The 23,130-nt window shown below is 33.1% G+C and overlaps 1 protein-coding gene across 3 annotated transcripts in view; it reads left to right on the top strand.

The window, feature by feature from the left end:
- Nucleotides 1-23,130, top strand: part of LOC140434312 (uncharacterized) — a 162,028-nt gene that overhangs the window by 81,737 nt on the left and 57,161 nt on the right. For all 3 annotated transcript variants that reach the window (XM_072522476.1, XM_072522475.1, XM_072522477.1), the window contains 2 exons: nucleotides 16,421-16,603; nucleotides 19,632-19,826. In XM_072522476.1, coding sequence (XP_072378577.1) covers nucleotides 16,421-16,603; nucleotides 19,632-19,826 — 378 coding nt within the window. The remainder of the gene's footprint in view (nucleotides 1-16,420; nucleotides 16,604-19,631; nucleotides 19,827-23,130) is intronic.

The following is a 23,130-nucleotide window of genomic DNA, read 5'->3' as shown; positions in this document are numbered from 1 at the left end:
AAAAATTACCTTTCTGCCACCAAACACAACTTTGCCTTGCCAATCTTTGGATCAAAGTTTTGGTAAACATGTATATGTATATGTGCTAAAAAGCATGAATGTCTGTCCTTCCTTTCTAAAAGTCTGAGAAAATTTGCTTACATGCCAGCGTTTCCTTTCTCTCAGTGTAACTTTGGTTCTAGCTCTAACTGATGATTTTTTCTTAAAGACCTATCTTTATCTGTCCTATTACGTCTTCAGTTCTGACAGTACCCGAGAGAAAACTGGTCATGACAAAAAAAGAGAAAAAAGAAGCAAGGAAAGAATTTCCCCTTGTGACACTTTAAAATTCTTACCTATGAAACATTCTTTTTAAACGTCTAAAACTTTTTTTTGTAGTGTAGCATTGTCGAGTGATAAAACTGTATTTATTTTTCAGAACAGTTTTTCTGTTTACTTTTACATTTCTCATGTTTTTTTTTTCATGTTCCAGTCTGTCCGATTCGTTGAAATTTAATAAATTTCTGCCAAAAATCCTAACGATGTTATTTTCTTTCATTTCAAATAAAATTAACTGCTCTTTATATTTTCTTTTGTTTGTTTTCTACATTAATTTTACCTCTGTAGGTACAGTTTAATTAAAGATATTTTCCACAACGGTGCCTTTTACGAAAACTCGAACTGAAGTTACCGCGAAAGGAAAAATTTAGACTGACATTTCGCCAATTTGCAAATTCCAACTTTGAAACAAGAAAATAACTTTGAAATCATTTTAAAATATCGTTTTTTATTAAACAATAAAAGCTACAAAACAGTTGTTTTTATGTCTGCAGCGAAAAACAATCCGACATCGAAATTACTTGTCATGGAATAATGAAAATTGGGGCAAGGTATTGTTATTATGAGTCGTATTTTATCCCAATGGGTTAAAGGTGCGTCGACGGGGGTAGATAATACCGGACTTAAAGGGGTTTCTGTTCCACTACATCACATTTTCCAACTTCAGCTTAGCTGCGATCTTCAAATTAAATAGATGGACAGACAGCAATCCTGTATCAATCTCTTTGTGAAATTAGTAGGATGAGAACTGAGTTAATTATTTTTTTTGCACGGAGTTGTCGCTAAAACAGGTGTCATCAATGATCAGGTCTTTTAAAGCTTTTCACAACTTTTGTTCTTCGAATATTACCATGGGTCTGTTCAAGTCCACAATTATCAAATACAATTCCTTTCCTAAAGCTCTAAACTTTGCTGATATTTGTTGTAAAATGAATAAATTGTCTGATCAGTTTCTATTTTGTTTAAATCCAGTTTTATAAGATCAATGGTTTGTTTTAATTTATCATTATTGACTTTAATGAACAGTTAGCTTATTGTACTATTTACACTCATATTTTAATAACAAGTTGTATGTCCTCTTCTTAAAATAAATATTAGGTGCCCTATTCACACAGATGGAACCTGTATTTGTTGAAAGCAGTTTTGCATCAGCTGGTATTTTGTTCCACAAAAAAGAGCCTCCTGCCTTTAGTAATTCGGCAAGAATTTCTAACTTTCTCTATTCCTATAATTACACTTCTGTCTGCTACTTCTTTATTAAGTAGGAGATCTTTAAGTTGTAGACTTTAATATATTTTACACCAAAAGATATTCATATTTTACCATTATGGCAAAGGAATTTTTTTACAAGAAAGAAGCATTTTACAAAGATCTTACTGATGCTCTAGATCTTGTCAAAGCAGCAGAAAATATCATAGTCCTCGGAGATTTTAACGCTAAAGTCGGCAAAGGACGGACGCTGTTTGAACATTGTGGGGGTTTATGGCTTGGGAAACAGAAACGAACGTGGAGATCGACTTGTTCAGTTCTTTCAAGAACACGATTTCATTATATCGAATACTCACTTTAAACTACCACCGAGAATACTCTACACATGGAAGTCAAATGTAGAATCAGAGGACAAAATTATTAGGAACCAAATGGACTTCATTCTAATAAAAAATCGATTTAGAAACAGCATCAAATCAGTTAAAACTTATCCAGGTGCTGACATTGGGTCTGATCACAATCTCATAGTAGTTGTAACCCAATTAAAATTAAAAAAGTAATCTCGCAAAAATATTGATACAGCCCAATTACAAGACGAGAAAGTTAAGGAATCAGTTCAAAGACAACTGAACGAAAATTTAATTTGGGAAAATATTGGTGAAAATGTCGATGAGGGCTTAAATAAAATCGTAACAACAGTAAAAGAATTCTGTGTGAAAAATTTACAAGGCAGGTCAAAGCTAAAAAAGCAGGCTTAGATGACAGATGACATATTGGATTTGATGGAACAACGGCGACTAGCGAAAAACAACGAAACACTTTATAACAACATACAAAAAGAAATTCGACGTAAAATACGAGAAGCAAAGAGTCAACATCTAGCCAAACAGTGTCATGACATTGAGAAACTTGAAAACAGATACGACACGTTTAACATGTATAAAAAAGTGAAAGAAACGGCTGGTATCAATAAGAAACAAACTGCATTGCTATAGAATGAACATGGTAAAGTAATATTTGAAGTAGAGGACAAACTTAAAGAATGGGAAAATTACGTCACGAACATTTTCGAAGACGATAGGAGTAGTTCACGCCGTAGTGGAATAGTGGACGCCGATACATCTTGTCTCAACGGTTTGATATTTCTGGCCACACTTTTCCTTTTTTTATTCTATTCTAGAGTACTTGATTCATTTTCACCGTTACTAGAATCAGTTGATTGGTACTCGTCTGAAAGATACGTGTCGCCAAACTCATCCGATTCTTCATCTGACAGAATTTCTTGCCAATATTTTATGCCATTATGCCGCTCTAATCTAAGTACTGGCAAGAAAAACGCAAGCCACGGCGACAGCGCATTCCCTTGCTAGATTTGCCGACACGTTATCAACAGGAATAGATAAGTCAAGGTGTGATGCCACGTTGGATTCTCATAGGCATTTTGTGATAAAATCTTGCTGGTGGCCGCGGAACTCCAACTGTACTCACATTTTGAAAAATGAAATTTTAACCAAAATTCGCATTTTAGAGTATTAGATTTTGATTTGAAATTAAAGAAAGTAATAGAAATACTAAAGTGATTGGCCAATGAAGACATTAAAATTTTCCAATATGGTGACACTTAACCTGTTAAGTGATTTAGTGCTGTTGCTAAAAAAATTGTCATATAACTATGATGATATATGTAACCTCCTATACGAGAAGAAACTTTAAGAAGAAATCGCGTTATTTTTATTAATTAAAAAGTACATTACAATGAATTCCAATTTTGAAAAATAAACCGAAAATGGCAAAAACGTATTAAATTGACCTAAATTTTTTGCTTGTCACTTTGGTTCATAATTAAAAACTGAAGTTTCATTATAGGACACTTTTTCATTAAAATTTAAATAGTTTATTCTTTTTGTAGCAGTTTAGATTTAGGATTAGGATTAGCTATGCAATATATCGATTAGCTTTCGAACAATAGTGCAGACGATATTTTGTGCTATGAATATAAAAGTATTTGAAACAATACTGTAGCGATATTATAACACTCAAATGTAGTATCGCATAACAATATCTTATTTATAAACATAATTAATACAGGGTACACAAAAAATCAGAGATTACTCTTTGAAATTATAAAATAAAAAGTTCGTATACTATTTTCTTGTGTATTATTTACTATCTTTAATGGGAAAATAAGTTTATTTTGACATTTTGATTTCCATTTCAGAAATACAATAAACAAAGTTTAAAATAAACGAATAAATTGTTGTTAATTTTCATTAAAGTAATAAATAATGTTGCTTCAAGTGTTACACATTTTGTAACTAAAATGCAAAACACGTGTGTTTGGAATATCTACTTAAATAAATATAACGTAATATGACCTTACTTAAAAGCTACTTTCATATTTTTAAATTCCTCTCTGTATAACTAGCTAACTTATACATATTATGTTTTTTAAGTGAAATTTCTTGAAACCCTATCTAAATTATTGCATTTTTTACAATGGTAATGTATACATAATTTTGTTAAAAAAGCTGTAGATGACAGCTTTAATTTATTACAGTCTAGCCTATATACACTCGGAAAATATCCCTGAACTACCTACGTAAGAGGGTTTGTCCATACCGAGAGAACCCGGCAGTAGTTAGCAAGAATTAGAGATGATCACATCTACAGTCTAGTTTCGAAAATGTCACTTTTCCACGGTGATGCCGTCTTCTCATGCCGATGCTGTTCTCGCTACATGTCAATTAACACATTTCAACAAATGATGAATGTCATCCTCTTACAAATTGATAAAAATTTATGAGTTATACTAATTGTTTTCTTATTTTCAATCATATGTATTTTATTTCATACTCATCTCAAAAAGATGGGCAACAGACATAACTAATGTCAGAACGTATCGCGGAGCGAACTCTGACTCAGATCACTATCTTGTAGGGGCAAAATTACGGCAGAAAATAGCGACAGTAGCAAAAGGGAAAAATATTCAAATTAAAAAATGGAATGTCGAAGGATTCAAAAGCGCAACAAAGAGAGAAGAATACAGAAATGCTCTCCAAATAAAACTCAACCGAACTAGAGAGGAAGATACTGCAGAAGAGGAATGGAGACAATTAAAAACAATTATAACGGAGTCAGCAGAGGAAACTGTCGGAAAAGCCAAAAGGCAAAGAAATGCGGAATGGTACGATGATGAATGCAGAATCGCAGTAGAGGAAAAAAGGCAAGCTAGGCTTAACCAACTTCAAAGAAACACAAGAAATAGCAGTGAGATTTATAACGAAAAAAGAATACAAGCGACTAGAATATGCAGAAGAAAGAAAAGAGAGGCTATAGAAAAACAAGTACAAGAAATCGTAAAGCATAACAACAGACGCGAAAGCAGAAAATTCTATAAATGCATAAAAGAAAGCACCCAGTCATTTAGACCAAAACTAACGATATGCAAAGACAAGGACGGAGAACTACTAACAGAGAAGCAAAAAATTATAATGAGATGGAAACAATATTTCGAAGAAAATCTAAGTACAGACAACGAAAATGATCAGAACGAGACAATATATTATACGGCGGAGCTGCACATCGAAAACCCGAGTTATGAAGAAGTAGTTCAGATAATAAATAAACTAAAAAATAATAAAGCACCAGGAACGGACGGAATTTCGGCAGAATTATTAAAGCATGGAGGATCCGAACTCTGGGAAAGAATCCATTACCTAATAACATTAATATGGACGAAGGAGCAAATGCCAGAGGAATGGACAGTTGGCCTCATACAGCCAATATATAAAAAAGGAGATAAGAGGGAATGCCAGAATTATAGGCCAATTACATTGCTAAATGTAATATACAAAATTCTTTCTGGTATAATCTACAATAGATTATTAGAATACTCCGAAAATATAATTGGTGATTATCAAAATGGATTCAGACCAAATAGAGCCACTACAGATAACATATTCATACTAAGAACGATAGACCTATATAATATGTATATAGACTTTAAACAAGCTTTTGATAGTGTAAAAAGAGACAGAATGCTGGAAGACCTTTGTACTCTAGGTATACCTAAGAAATACATCAGCCTCATAAAAATGACGCTGCAGGGTTCAAAAGCCGCAGTCAGAGTAGATGGAGAACTGACTCCCCTGTTTAACATCAACATGGGAGTAAGACAGGGAGATGCCCTATCAACCATGCTATTCAACCTAGTTCTTGAGGCAGTCATCAGAAAAACCAATATAACCGGCCATATAAACACCAAATCAGTACAAATTACTGCATATGCAGATGATGTAGCCATCATTAGCAGGAATAAGCCACGACTAATGGAAGTGTTCAAACAAATTGATCCTGAAGCAAGAAAAAGAGGTCTCAAAATAAACGAAGCAAAAACGAAGTATATGACAGTCAAAAGAATAACTGACAATGAAAATAATATCACAATAGACAACTATACTATCGAACGAGTGGATGCCTTTACATATCTCGGCACAGAAATCAATCAGAAAAACTCCGTAAGTAGCGAAATTAATGCACGTATTTCCAGCGGGAATCGTACATACTATGCTAATAAAAGATTGATGACATCGAAATTATTAGACAAAAGAACCAAAACGACTATCTACAGAACACTGATTAGACCCGTAGTAACCTATGGATGTGAAACTTGGGTAATGACGAAAAAAGATGAAGCCCAACTCAGGACATTCGAGAGAAAAATACTGAGGAAAGTATATGGCCCGGTACAAGAGGAAGATGGCACATGGAGAATCAGGAGAAACGACGAGGTTAATGAGTTAAATGAAGGTTATGACATTGTAAGATTTGTGAAAAGTCAAAGACTGTCATGGCTAGGACATGTGCAGAGACAAAACGATGCAAAAACAACAAAGAAAATGTTACAATGGAAGCCCATAGGAAGGCGAAAAAAAGGAAGGCCCAGAACGAGATGGTTGGATGACGTGGAAGACGACCTGAAAACAATGAACATAAGACAATGGAGAAGAAGGGCACAAGAGAGATCTGAATGGAAGGACATAGCCAGACAGGCAAAGACCCATCCAGGGTTATGATGCCAAAAGAAGAAGAAGTATTTTATTTCATTATTTATTGCTTTAATTGCAGTTATATTCAACACAATGAATTCTATGCATCCCATATATAGTTTATAGGAATTATAATCCCTCAAACTCTACAAATTTTTGTGCACGTTACATGCGTGTTATTACTGTAACAGCATTACTTTAACACAACGATTTTAAGATTTTTTTCTCATTTTTACTTTTTCGAAAAGTCAGTTTTTATTGAGATACGGCTTCTTTTTCAATAGGCTTCAAAAAATATAAATATCAAGTAGATCAAAAGAGAATTTTCATGTATTTTGCAGGTCTAAAAAAATATATTAGATCTTACTTATCTACACTGACCGGCAAAAAAAGTGGCCACCCTATAAATTTCCAAAAATAAAAATTCATTGGAAATTTTATGCACTGTTATATATTGTATACTCAACACCTTCTATTTTTAAAACAAAAAATGCCCATCACTGCTTGATTCATTGGCATAATTTATTTAATTAGAAAAGTGCATTTAAACAAAATTGTCTAATATCGGGTATTATGCCCTAAAACATCAATAACCGTTTGCATACGATTTGAAAGGAAAAGGAACACATTTTAAATTAAAACTAAAACTGAGGAATACGTTCATATTCTTTACCAAGCATGTTTTGAAGTTCTGCAAGACTTTCTGGCTGACCTGGTTGATTTCTAACCCTACAATGAAGTTCATCCCAAAGATGTTTGATGATATTCAGATCAAGGCTGCAGGGTGGTCATTCTAGATTCTAGAGTATTAATTCCTACTTCCCCCAAGTAATTTGTCACGATTCTTGCAGTATGCGACGGTGCATTATCATGCATAAAGACGAAATTGTCTCCAATAAATGGACCAAATAGAACTACTGCTTCTGCCAAACAATTATTGCCATTAATAAAAATAAGTTAAGTTAAAAATTAATTGATTTCTACAATGTCTGGGTTGGAATTGGAGAACAATAGCCCGCCTTCTTGCCATTAGTCGTCTTTCATTGAAGCATCTTCTAACTGTTCTCCCACATTCACATTTCGAATGTTCTGCAGACAGTTTCTCTCAGAAATTACAGTGGAATGGCGATTTTTCAAAAGTTCTATTTAAAAAAAAGAGACACACTTACACTTTCTTGAAGGTTGCTTCTTAACTGGAGATGCTCGCGCCACGAGCGCTTCTTGCGTAGCTACGAACCTTGCATGGTAAATAAGAGAATGAATCCTTATTTACGTGGAGGTTAACTCGTCCGGTGGGAATAGTCGAGTGTACCGGTCAAGAGGCATAATAAGTTAGATTATTTTTAGTTTTTAAAGGTGTTATCATTATTTATTACAAAATTGTGTAGGATGCCATCTTTAGAAATGCCATAGATAAAGCCTCAAGAAGTTGATCTTTTAAAAGCCCCTATATCTCATTTTGGGGTAACTAGTGGTGTTCTCTCAGACGTGTGGTGAACTCTAGGCAAGTGGTTCTCAAACTAGATAAAAAATATAAATATAGCCAATTTGAATTCCTTTGAGTATGTTTAAATGTTAAAAATATTAAGAATAAAACAAAATATGTAAAAGATTTAGTAAATACTTTTCCAAATAGTAATATAATGTAAAAACTTCACAATTGCCTCCATTTTCATTAATAGAGATTCCGAACCGTTTTAAAAGAATAAATGATTTTTTTGGGAAATCACTATCTTCCGATGAAACTGATTTGTAGCTTTAATGCTTCTACTACATATGACAAGTCAATGTTTATTGAGATACGGCTTCTTTTTCATTAAGCTTCAAAAATTGTGAATAACAAAAAATGGATTAAAAGATAAATTTTCATACACTTTGTAGGTCAAAAAAATCTCTTAACCTTACTTCTCTATATAAAAATGTATAGTTTATTGTAAACATTTCACAATTTTCATGAATACATATTCCGGGCCGTTTTAAAAAGGAAAAATGATTTTTTCTTGAAAATCACGAAGATCTGACGAAAGATTTTGACGATAGATTTGTAGCTTCAATGCTTCTACTACATCTTTGTTATCTTGTTGCGCAGTTTAATTCAATAAAGAAGAATTTTTTATATCGTAACTTTATCGAAACAATTTTTTTTTCTAAATAATGTTTAGATTTTAGTGTAACATATTTACATTGTTTTATTTAAAAAAAAACTACAATGTATTAGTTTTTACAATTCAGTGGACATATAGGTCATAAAAACATTCAACTGAAAAATTGTATATGAAAACATATATGGAAAATTATATATTAAACCTATTGATAAATTTTATATCACAAAAGGTTTTTACAAACATTTATTCTATTTTATTTTATCAAACATTTCTCCATATTCCCTATATCACCAGGTGTCCCTCAGTATATATTTTTTATTGACAAATATTTCATCAACCACAAAAGTTCATTACGGTGGTTTACGAGTTCTTCAGAATTGTGTAATTATACCGTATAACTACACAGAAATATATACTAGATACAGAAAACAATATAGAATACACCTTAGATATTATAAAGCATTCGTTACAAAATTATTCGGCTTTATTACTAAATTTAATAATACATTTATACGAATAGTTGAGACTTGAAACTTAAGATGATTTTATCACTATTTTCACCGATTAACGCCAACTTCAGCTTACAGGATAAATTGTGTTGTTACTTCTCAATTTGGAACAGTGGACGGTCTACAACAACGATCGCCCCCAAGTGAGCGATTTGGATTTTCAAGAAGGCAACAAATAGATGGGGGGCTATTGGCAGGCAAGGAGTATTCAAAAATTTTCTTTTCGTTTTATTAAAAAGAATTAAAATATCTTTTTAGTTATACAATATAAAAAACGAATTTTTATTTCGCAAGTTTCTATTTTTTAACAGTTGTAGGTTAGGATTCTTAATTTGGGGAAAATTTATAAAAAAAATCTTAGTTGACATCTTTAGCACCCGTTTAATGGGAAATGCCACAAATGTTTCATAAATACATGCACCCGACGGGTAGCATGAGTTACTGGCTATTCTCAGCCGGCGTTACTTACCCCTCAATATTTCACAGCTATTGATGCTCATCATTCCTCAGCATGTTGTTGCTGTGGATTAGAGACTCACCTCCTTCCATTTCTGCGTCTCAAAACACATTTCGTTCACGTATCTTCATCTTCAGAGTCGACTTTGTTTACCTTACCATCAGTTATTGTACGTATCTTGTCTGTTTTTCATTTCTGTCTGTCTTGTCTGAGTTTGATTTCAAGTTCAAGATAGAAGTTCATGCACAATGAATTCAAAAAAAAAAGTAAAGTGCCATCAATACTCAACTAAGTATTTAAAATTCAATTTTATCTCGTCAGTTTCCATATTGCCTTTTGTGCTATAAAACATTTGCTAGTAATAAAGCCACGAAGCCTTCACGAATAAAAGATCATTTATCAAGAGTTACAGGACGATAAACAAGAAGTAGCTGATCAACTGCGCGTAAAGAGAAAAGACAGTTTTATGAGAAAGATATAGTGAGCTTGTAGACAAGCTAGTTCTGAATGCGGTGTAGTCGCGTCAAAAATTTAGTTTTGATGCGAATATTACAAAAACAATGTATATTTTAGAAAATATTTAAGTAAAGGTTATGGTTCATTTTAAATTTAAACTTGTGTCATGCTACAAAGAAATAGAAAATTAAAATCTTACTTTTAACCGAAATATGTTATTCTTCATCGGAATCACTGTTTGTTGCATCGTTATCCAAGTCAATTATATTTTGACCAAAAACTGCATTAAGTTAAGATTCTTTTGACTTTTGACACAAAGGTATCCTCAATTCAAAGTACTTTTTCAATTTTTTCATTTTTCAACAGGAAATGAATCAAAACACTCATTAGATAATTTCAAAAAGTGATTTAATTTAAAGCTTACATTTCTTAAACCAACGAAATTTTCAAGAGCATCCTAAACCAATTCAGTCTGATTTAGATCGGGATGATATGGTGGCAGTTGTAATACATCATGTCCAAAACTTCTAATAACACGGTCAATTGAATACTTAACAAATTGTGTAACAACAAAGCGTTTCATCATTGTATCTATATTTTTTTCCTCACGGAATAATTGCATGTCTGTTTTTTTAGATGTAGAAGTTGGATATTTTTCTCTTATCTATTGTGGTATGGTCTTCTTCTTCTTCTTCCTTCTTGTATGTAGGCTTTAAAGCCTGTCTCTTCTTTAATATTAGCCCCCTAAATTGTTTAAATTATCGCACGATCTTTTTCTTGGTCTGCCAATATTTCTTCGTCCATTTGGTGACTTATCTCGTTCTATTCATACTATGCCATTCTACTAATGGATTCGTTCCACTCCTGTTTCCCTTTTGTCACCCATCCATTTATGTCTTCTATATTGCATGCTCTTCTTATGTTTTCGCTTCTCTTCCTATCCAACAGATTTTTCCCTGATATTCGTCGCAGTATTTTCATCTCTATTGTTTCTAGTAGTCGTCTCGTTTTAGATGTGCCAGGTCTTGTCTCCGACGTGTATGTTAATATAGGACTAATTGCTGCTTTATAGATTCTTGTTTTTGTGTCTTGTCTTAGGTGTTTGTTTGTTCTTCCAGATTGTGTCATTTAGAGATCCCGCCGCTTTACTTGCCTTTAAGCAGTCGTACTTCTTTTTCAACATCTCTATAGGGGAATGGGAATAGATATAACTAGTTATATCTATTCCCAGATATCTAAACCGTGCTTCCTGCTTTATTATTTTCCCATCAATTTCGATTTTACATCGTAGTGGGTATTTAGATGTTGTCATACATTTGGTTTTTTCTGCTGATATTATCATATTGTATTTCTTGGCAGTATATCTTCTAATCGATCATAAAGACCTTTTCTTATATTCTCTCGAAGACCGACTTGAGGAGCATACACACACGGCATTCAACATTTCTTCATTAAGTACAACTGTCATTATCTGTTACTCATTCTTACATTTCCTACTGTTATTTTTCATTTCTCGATGAGTAATTATATGAATCCCATTCCTAGTTACTTTACCTACCACAATTTGTATTCCTCACCTAATACTTTCACACTTTCTCTTTCGACTTCGTCTCTGAAATACAAGCAATGTTTCCTCTTTTCTTCCTAACTGCATGTTTTAACTTCATATTCTTGCCTGACTTCCAAAATTCCAAGAAATAGTCGCCCTCTGAAATAGTCCTCACTCGGAAATCCGAACGGAAAATCAGTTCACTTCCGGAAGACATGCCATCATTTTAGTATAATTATTGTTATATTGGAGAAGATCTTTTCATTATTATGGACTGAAAAGATTTTTAAAGATTAAACGCCTGAATACCTTTCCTATTAGCATCAAATTCGTGCACGATTTGAATAATCAACAGACCATTAATGTAACTGAAGTGCAGCATTACCCCACACCTGCTTACATAATTCTGTACAGATCAAGGTTACTATTTTAAATACAGCTTATAAGCCAATATATTGTTGCCGTATCCCGTCAGAATATATAGGTGCTTTATTTAGGATAAATGTAAGTTAAATGATAATATGAAAGTCATTATGCACAGTTTACGTGACAGATATCTAATATTTGCTATTTTTCAGTAAAATCCTTAACAAAACCTTTCATTCTATATCCACTCTAAAAAAATTGACTTGTTTATTATTTCTGTCAAACTAAGTTGTTTGTATGTAGAAAAAACTTTTAAGCGAAAGTATTCTTGGCTTCTAAAACTGTTTTTATCAGCCTTTCTACCCTATGTCATGTTTTATACATAACACATCAGACCTTTCTCCAAGACCTTTGTAATATTAATCAAACCCTACAAAATATTTTACAAGATTTATACCTGGAAACTTTATATTAGACTAATTATCGTGTGACACTTCTAGCATCTCATAAAAACGTTGCAAAGTGGTTTTAAAAATTAAAGGAGCATCACCATGCCCATCTGTATACCCAGCTAACTAGCTTTGCCATAATATTATGCTGAGCTAATGTTGGCTTTTAGTTTAATTACATGGAAACTAGTTTCTCCTAGGTGGATAAATATCTCGGAAAATAATTATAACGTCTGGCAAGGATTTGCTAATTAGAAGGTTGTTAAAGCTCTGTAGCATGTGTTAAATGCATACGAGTTTAGTTTGAGACACGTTTGAATGCCATTTATGAAACTTTGAGAAAATTGATTGAGAAGACGACGATATTTATCCGTTACGCGCTCACAACGTGAGATAAATTAATCTGTCGCAAGATGATGCCAATTATACGTTCGTCCTGATACGTGTCTATATATGTGACAGAGAGGAGTTATAAGAGTATTGATAAAAAGTACTGAAATTTAATTACAACAAAGAGTGAAACAGTGAACATGACTCTGCTCTAGACAGCAGCAGCGAGAACACTTACCACCTCAAAAATCTTAACTTTTAATCCGATCGAGAAATCTCCGTTACACAAAACATTTTTCATTTTGGTAAATGCGTATTTTGCTTGCCGAATTTGATTTCTTCAGTATAATCGTTGTTGTCGTTAATTGTGGATCCTAAATATTTGTACTTTTGGAATTGTTTTATTTGTCCTCCGTAGATCATTAAGCTCTCTGGTTGTTATTGTGATTTAGTGATCACCATAAATTAAATTTGTTTCGTATTCAGATATGGCCCTCTTTCTTTACTGTGTTCCACAACTTGATTTACTAGTTACTATAGATCTTCGAGACATTTCGCTATCAGCACCATATTATCAGAGTGTGTATCCTAAATTGGTGATAGGTTTTTCGTTCACTTTGTTTATCCCTCTAGCGCTTCTTGGATAATTTCTCCGTGATACATATTGAATAAGATAGGTCGTAATATGCATCCTTGTCTAAAACCTCTTCTTATTTCGATTTCATCCGAAAGCTTCTTCCCCTCTGTTACAGCCTGTAACATATACGGCCCATTACCAAAGTAGTAAAAGTTTTTCCTGGGCCAGATAATTAGGTTTCACTCAGTCAAGCTTAGAACTGCTACAGGGTATCTTGTTTGACCCATAACCAAGTTATATCCCTTTTGTCTCTTTCTTGTTTTTTCTTATCTTTCCCTCACTTCCCTTTATACATATAAATTTTATTATTCCCATTCAGGTCGGGGGGAGTTATCTTACAGCCTATAACATATCTTAATATGGCCCTAATATATTTATTAATAATATAGAGTAACGGCTCTACATACTACAGTGCTAGTCAAAAGTCCGTTCCCCCCTCGTATCTTTTGAACGGTTATATTTATAATAGTGAAATTTGGAGAGGTAATAAACAGACACAGGTTTCTTAACTAGTCATAACAAGTGACGTAATAGTGACAGATAACATTACAGCGCCACTGTGAAAGATAATTTTAAACAGGTCCTTATAGCAAGTGATACCTCGTTTGAAAGGTATTGAAAATACCTATTCAACCATACTAATTTTATTTGAGTTTAAGCTTATTTTGATTAATAAATTAAATAAATATATATATATATATATATATATATATATATATATATATATATATATATATATATATATAATCGAACACCTCTCTACCCTAAGGTGTGAGGTAAATACAAATACAGGTTACAGATATACATTACATCTCAAATCCAATGAAAATACAGATTTTTTTTTTATTCTATTCTGTGCACGATTTTTGTCCATTCTTTCTTGTTTTTTGCCTTATTTTGAGCTTCTGACCATTCCATTCCCCTACTTTTCATAATCTGCCCTACTTCGTCATCCCAGGTTTTCCGTGGTCTGCCTCTGGTTTTAAACTTTTTCACTTTAGCCTTCCAGACTTGCTTAACGGGTCGGTTGTCGCTCATTCGGCACAGATGACCAAACCATTTTATTTGTTGTGTTTCAATAGCGTGTAGTACAGAATCTATGCCCAGTTCTTCTCTAACATCTTCATTTCTTATTTTGTCTCGTCGTGTTATTCCTTTGACTCGTCTTAGATATTTCATGTCAATGGCTTGTATCTTGCTTTTTAATTGCTTTGTTAAAACCCAGCTCTCGCTTCCATATATCAAGATTGGTCGGAATACTGTCTTATAAACTGTCATTTTGGTTCTTCTGCTGATTTCAGGTTTACCTATGAATGCTCTACTAAGATTATGGTACACTTTTGAAGCACTACTTATTCTTTCTGTTATTTCATTTTGCATGGTACCTTCTCTGTCTATTGTAACCCCTAGGTATTTGAATGCATCTACTTGTTCTATGAGTTGTTGGTTAATTTCTATGTTAACATTTCGGTTAGTTTTCGCTATTAACATCACCTTCGTTTTCTTAACATTAATCTTCATGTTTCTAATTGCCAGCTCATTATTCCATCTATCTATATTTTTCTGGAGGTCCCTCTCGTTGGAAGCACATAACATGAGATCATCTGCGAATTCACACTCAACTATACCAACCGGTCGTAGTTTACTATATCCGATATGTACTTTGTGTATACTTGCTTTTGTTTCCTTAATTATGTCGTCAATAATCAATATGAACAATGTGGGGCTCATAACACCTCCTTGTCTTAGACCCTCGTTTATTGCAAACATCTCTGATTCCAAGTTATCCTTACGTACATAACTCTTGTTATTTAAAATTAAATAAATACTAAATTTGTATTTTCGCATTTAATTAATAAATATTAAAACCCCCGCTTCTGGTTACTTGTAAAAAAGTTTTCGTTTTTCAATTCTCTAATTGTTTTTACGTCAACGTCAACTTTTTTGACAATTAACCAGAGGCGAACGTTAAAATATTTATTAACTAAATGCGAAACTACAATTATTTTAATATACTTATTCAATCATACTAATTTTGTTTGGATTTAAGATGATTTTGACGAATAAATTGAATAAATACTAAAATTCTAGTTTGGCATTTAATTAATAAAAATTCTAACGTCCGCCTTTGGTTATTTGTCAAAAAAGTTGACGTTTGTCAATTCTCTAGTTGTTATTAGTTTGCAAAAGCGTCTATAGTTCAATATTTAGTTTCTGTTTCTGCTTAGTTTAGTCAATCCAAGTTTAGTCAAGTTGTTTTTAGTTAGTTGTTCTTAGTTAATATTTAGTTTAATTATTGTTTAACGAGACGTTTAAATTTTTACAAAGTCAGAATGGTACGTACTGTAGCCGACAAAGTAGCAGCTGTGTGTAAAGTTTACGTTACAGCACCCGACAATTTTGACATTTTAAAACAATGAATTGTTAAAGAATGTGTGGCAATTTTCCCCGGAACCATTTGAACGAGTACGAAAAGAGTTTAGAAATAGGATGCATTACTGCCAGGAAGTAGATGGAGCACATTTTAAACACTTACTATAAGAACTGGTTGTTAAATATATATTAATTAAATGAGAAGCTACAATTTTAGTATTTATTTAATTTATTTATCAAAATGAGCTTACGCTCGAACAAAATTATTGTGACTGAATAGGTATTTTCAATAACTTCCAAACGAGGTATCACTTGCCATAAGGTCCCATTTAAAATTATCTCTCACAGTGGCGCTGTAACGTCATCTGTCACTATTACGTCACCTGTTATGACTAAGAAGCCTACGTCTGTTTATTACCTTCCTCCAAATTTCACTTAATATCAATAAAAGTTCAAAAGATACGAGGAGGGGAACGGACTTTTGACTAGCACTGTATATTTGCAATATATTTTTTTCTAAATGTATCTTTACCCCAAAAAATGTCGAGTTTTCATTATAGTTCGTTATAGTTCTAGTATGTAGAAAAAAATTACTTACTTTATTTTCTTTACAGGTGTGCCTCAAGGTGATTCTTCCGAAGACATGCGTTTCAGTATCCAGCCTCTACCAGGCGATACAGGATTTTCCCAATGGGTAAGCGCGATGAAGATGGTCGCCCAGCTACCTGGAGGTATTCCTCCGGAATTTCGAAGAAGACTGTGGTTACAATTAGCTGACAGACATCTATTAGCTAAAGGTATGGTTTTTCGTTAATTTCGAAGTTTTTTTTTTATCGTATGGCATACAATAGGAACGCTTAATTAAACATCAATAAACAGTAAAACATTTTCGGTCGCATTCACGAACTCATCGAAAACTCCAGGAAATCGCCTGTCGTTGGCGGTCTGTCGTTGTGCACCACAGTCAAACTCAGGATTAGGGGCTTTTCCCCATCTATATAAGCTGTCAGCACATCTTCAGCTACTTGTTCTTATTCTGTTTTTCTGTTTAGCGTTGTCCATGTATTACGGGTCAGTTCAAAGCCTGGCGGTTTCTAATCGCTACAGGTAATTTGGTGTGTTTCCTGTAGTTAGTCGCTCTCCCATTATCTTTTCCAAGCGTTGTTGAGGTTGAAATGTTCCTGATATAAGGAGTTGGCTCTTAACAATGGAGCCTATCTGGATCGCAGTCTGTTTATTTCGATATCAAGCTTATCATGGTGGATGGGTATATGATGATTAGCCTCGATTTTTCGGTATTCTCTGAGAATAGAATAACTTCTTCGCAGTTTCACCGGTGGAATGTGACTCAGAATGGGAAGCCAATAGTTTGGTATGGGTCTAGTTGTATCTGGGATCATTCGCATTGTTTGGTTTAATTGATTGTAAATAATCTTCGTGTATTTTCTATTGAGTCATATCGGGAAAGCATATGCAGCCGCCGAGTATACAAGTCCGAGGGCGGATGATCAGAGTACGAAAGCTGAGGACCCCTCGGTAGTACCATATAGCTTTTGGACTCTATTATTTCGCGTTTTCAGTTTTGCTGCCGTTCTTTGTAGGTGTCCTTTAAAACCCACCGTTATGTCCAGAGTCACTCCAAGATATTTTGGTGTTGAGTTATGAGTGAGCAGTCTGTTTTCAAAGTGAACGGAGAGTTTTTTGTTGGCTGGGGCATTATTCAGATGGAAACAGCACACTTCGGTTTTCGTTGCATTGGTCCGTAGCCTCCATTTGCGAAAGTATTCTCCCTTAACTGATACGTCATTCGTTAGTATTGTTTCTGTAATATCCATGTTATTATGTCTTGCTGCAATTGACCATTCGTCAGCGTAGCCCAATTTCTGCAAACTTGTCCCATGTAATTTCAAATTAATATGACATTATAGTATGTGATAATTGTATTCGAAGTAAATCTGCAAGTACTTGATAGTAACTATTTTTGTTGGGAATAAGTCATATTTTAGTCATAAAATTAAGTTTATTTGATATTTCGATTTCCGAAGTGAATGGAAAGATGCCATAAGACAGTGTCTATACATAATATTGATACGTTAATACAGCTTTTGAAAATAAGAAAACAAAATAAAACACGATTTTTTTTATCTTTTTCTAGGTCCATGACCTTTGTTTTTAAGATCTGATGTTCTTGTTTAGCTTGGATTACATTCACCTAGGATCAGTTATATAATTTGGTTCAGCCTTCTGAAAACCTCCATTTCTGACTTTATCCATCGTTATCGTCATATGTCGTCAGCTTATCTTTGACCCATATCTCAAAGGCTCTTAAACGTTTAATCATGATCTCACGTAGGACCGATGCTTCTACTACATATACTGTATATTATTTAAAAACTTATTAACGGAGCAGCGAACAGAGTTTAAGAAGAAAAGTACGCAAAACATAGGAACACAATGATCGCAAATAAGAATATCACAAGAATGAACGAAAAAACAGTATTTAAAGTTTGTTAATGCCATTATTGCATTTATTTTTATATTTTTTGATATCACATTTTGTTTCTTATTCGCACGCCTATGGTAGGTTAGGACGCGGATTGTAAGCTCATGGATCACCGCGCAGAATGATATTATTGTAAAAACATGGTGGAGGAAAGATGCAACCTTCCTAATTTGTCATAAATACTATTAAAAATAAATCATTCTAGGATCAAGAAGTATTATATTTTAGTGGTAACTGCTAAACTGTTACAGTCCACTTAATATCGATTGAAATACATACATACATTACAAAGTTTTTAAAAAATAAAGAGCCCCTGGGACAGGGGTATATATACGAAAAACTATTACCTAAATCATGGAAGGAATAGCTTTTACGGATACGGAACTGACAATAGTATTTCAATCATGTCTCAACAAAACGAAAGCTACTTCTCAACTCTATTTAAAAAAGGAGCAAAAATAAATGTAAAGACTATCGACCCATCGCAGTGACTGGCATACTATATAAAGTATAGAAAAACCTTAAAAACCAAAATAGAACATGATCAAAAACTAAATACATCTTCTAGTTGTAGACCAAAAAGATCTTATGATAGTTAATAATTTCCTGTATATTTCCTTCTTCTCGTCTGTCTTATCTTGCAAGTACTTGTGTCTTTTCAATTACTGTATTTTTCACTTGTTGATTCCATTGTCGTCATCCTTTCTTGATTCTTATTTCCCTTTTTATATCTAGAGTTTCACAGGCTTTCAAGCTGTTCCATTTATCATTTATATTTCATTTTGAAGATTTATTGTAAGCATATTTTGCAAAGATATATTTTGTTTATAGCAAATAGACTTCAAATACTTTTTCGTATCTGAGCGATATCAAATTATTTGTTTTCTTCCAATGACTTGGTAATTAAGTTATTCCAACTACTGGATAGTAGAATATATGTTAGTTCCACGTTGTATGTTGTCTATGGTATTGTAATTTTGTATTTAAAATTATCGATCTCGTGTATTTATGAATATCTTTATGCCTAAACTCATCTTTCATCTTTGGAAAGGGTTTAGGAATAACCTAAATCAACACTTATCTGAAACATAACTCAGAATATCATATAAGCATACGCCGTTTTAAGTATTTCATCCATTTTCTGTGAAAATATCGGTTATATTCAGCCCCTCTTCAAATTTGAACGATCTCGGAAATCTGATGTGTATTTAGGTGTGCGAACAACTGCAGATGCACGCTACAAAGTTTCCCAAATAAACGATCCACGTCCCATGACAAGTTACTCTCTTTCCAAGGAAAATAGACGTTTATTTTGTTTGCAGGCGTGGACTGGCCGAAGGTGGAACGGACTTGCTTCAGTGAATGGTCCCATCCGGCAGATGCAGAGCTCGGAGTGCAAATCGTCAAGGACTTGCACAGGACCGGCTGCAGTTTGTTTTGCGGTGAAGATGGACAGGAAAATCAAGTTTTGCTTAAAAGGGTGCTACTGGCGTATGCTAGATGGAACAAGGCTGTAGGTAAGTTTGATTTTACATATATTTTTACTTACAGTTTACACGTTACTCAACTTATGTACCTAAATTTTATTAATTAGGTTCAGTAATAACAGCGGTCTAGAATCTTTTGTTTTCTTCATTTCAAAGTTAATTTTGAATTGAGAAAAACGACTATAATAATATAATTATTTTATTAGCTGCTATTTATATGATACAGTGCGTAAATCTTTCAGCTAAACATAGGTAATATATATTGAGGTAATTGTGGCAAATGCGCTTTCTTAAGCCCACTGCTGTAGTCAAGACCACCTGTTGGAAAATCATACAATTCCAGAGGCGTGGTTATTTCATTATTTTTTTTTAGAATTGAATTATTTTATTATAAATTAATTCTATCATTACCTCTCTGTTAGTGCCTTTGTCATTCTATGAATTTCGTAATTACCCGATCTCACCATACTATTGTGGGAATATAGGTACGTGACTTCCTACGATTAAAGCTTTTACAGGAATCAATTTCAGAAATTCACACATATTATTCAAAAATGATTCATGTTATCTAAAAACTGTTATCGACAAGTAAATATGTACATACTTGTCATTGTATTACATTTTTGTTAATTATTGAAAATTAAATAGTCTGGATAATATCTTAGTGGAAATTGCATAACCATCAAAAATGTTATTTAAAACATGCGATCAGTTTTTGCAATCAGTGTTTATCGATGTTGTTATAGTATCGGATGTTATATTTGTGTTCGATTTCTTTGTCTTAATAGTTTTCATACTTGTTTTATTAATTAGTTTTTAGTTTAATTTTGAAGTAAGATAAAATATTAGGTTAAAGTAACATGATTTCCCATATATTCCATCAGTTTTTCGTAGAATAAAAATAAAAATAACCAGTGGTATAAGTTCATGACATCGACGTCATAGACCCGTCTGATAAGACATAAAACAAATTATCTTTAAGGTATATGATCGACTAAAAAACACTACCTTTAACGAAAGCTGTTAGTCGCTTTTCTTTTTTAACTTTTTCACTCCACATCCCATCCAAGTGTTTACGCTTAAAAAAACCAAAATATGAATAGTTATAAATAAAAAATGGTTATAAAATAAATGTCTGAAATAAATTCAAATTTCAATACAAGACTTTTAATATGTCTTTATAAAACGCCACTGATAAAAAGTAAATAATTACGAATTCTCATAGATTGTGCTGACCAAATATTAATTTGCTAAAACGTATCGTAAATTCGTTCGTTGTTACAGCTGGCTCACTGAAAAAGACCGCATATTACCCACTAAAATGTACGGAGAGCTATTAAAATGTTGTGAACCGATGTTATTTTATTTTTTTTTATTAGTAAATGGCATATTTGATTTACACCTCGTACAATTCACATTAGTCACATTTTTTAATTTCTTGTTAGAGTAATTGTAGACTTTCTCTTAGTAACGTGGGATATTGGCATAGACTCGAGAAAGTGCAGTTGCCACACTTACCCCAATGTATATTACCTAAGTCTAGCTGAAAGATTTACGTACTATAGAAATAGATATGGCATGACATTGAAAGATAAAACACAAATATTTTTATATGGTAAACTACTGTGTCCGTTTGAATTGCCTTTAATGGTGGCTATGTACAAGAGTTCTAAATTACTGAGTTTAAGACTAAGAGTTACTAAGATTGAAGAGAACCATGCATGGACTTCTTTTGATAGAGGTCTTCTAGTTTGTCCCATTTAAGGGAGATCTGGGGTATCCTTACACACCAACAAGCAGTAATCTGCAAGCATAGCTTCGCTCCAACGATCTTGGTACCTTTTTTCGGTTATTGAAATATTCTGATGTACGTTTTTTCCATACTCATCAGTCACAGCTCCACAACTAGTTGGAAAAAAGTCGAGGTGGGAATGGAGAACGTGGATCTTAAGAGACATGTTACATCCGAATTGTTAGAATTTGTCCAGTAATACTTTCACTAAATTAAGGTAGTTACCATCTCTTTTGTTGCCTAAAAATTTACAAATCTTAAAAATCACTAACCAAACAAATACTAAATTACAAATTGAAAAAAAGAAGAAGCACAGTTTGATGCGCAAATATTATTAAACTTCTTTATAAACACTTTTATTAGAAACAGCAAAAACTATTACAAACTTTAACTGAGTGGCAGAACTATTTAAAAACTCAATTACTAGTACTACTTTTATCACAGAATACTTCACCCAATAAGAAGCGAAAGCTTTGTCGGTACCTTTGATGTTCGTAGGACAGAAATTTCGGAGTGACAATGACAGTTAAACTACTTAATACACTAAGAAAAATAATGAGGAAGTCGTTGAAAACTGTAGTAAAATTATAGTTACACTGAGAAACGAAGTAATCATTAAAACTAATGTTTTTTAAGTAGATCTGTTTTTAAACTGTAAAAAGTGTATTTAACTAAAATATAAATGTTCAGATAACTTTTGTAACGCGTTTAAATTTCAAATTTAATTTGTTTACTTGCTACGAGCTCTCGGCATTGAAAAGAGACTTACCTATTTTCTCACCAGATTTAGATGGGCACCCACGAACAACACAATAAAATCCTCCTTTTCGTGTAGTCATCACAATGAGTTTATTACAAAAATATGTAGAACAGTATGATTCTTTTGTTACTATTAAACAACACACACAAAACAACACTTCGCAATATGGCGGATTGTCACAGAAATTTGGATTGCCAAAAAGCCCTTCGTTTCGCTTCTTGTTTCGTGATGTATTCTGCTAAATTTTCAGCTTTTATTAAAAACAGCAAAAAATATTACAAACTTTAACTGAGTGGCAAAACTATTTAAAATCTCCATTACTAGTACTACTTGAACTTTCTGTTTTGATGATATCTAGAACATTCTAGACATAGATAAATAATATATTATATAGAAATAGATAGGCAACTCAATGTATAAATTTCGTTCATTAGCACCACTTGCGACTGGGTTCATTACTAATCATCTTTTGGCGGGAAATTCAAATGGACACCCCTTACATACATACCCTTTAGCTCCTCTTGCGCATAGATAAATTACACCTAGATTGGTAACAGGGATAGCCAAGGTCAAATCATGTTCGGATTAGGCGCCCATTCGCTTGGTGGCGCTGCTAGTCTCGTTCCTGCGCGGAGTGAGTGTGCTGTGATCAAGTCAAAGTTGAGTTTAGACAAATACGGCGCCATATTTGTATTTGTTTTATTTTTTATAATTTATTTTATAATTTAAAATTTTTTGTATAAATAGTGCAAAATCGTACAATTTTCGACGATTTTTTATTA

Source organism: Diabrotica undecimpunctata, chromosome 2 (assembly GCF_040954645.1).
Source record: "Diabrotica undecimpunctata isolate CICGRU chromosome 2, icDiaUnde3, whole genome shotgun sequence".
In the NCBI taxonomy this organism is placed as follows: Eukaryota; Metazoa; Arthropoda; class Insecta; order Coleoptera; family Chrysomelidae; genus Diabrotica; species Diabrotica undecimpunctata.
The sequence above is the reverse complement of the archived record's forward strand: the minus strand, read 5'-3'. Positions and strand labels throughout refer to the sequence as shown.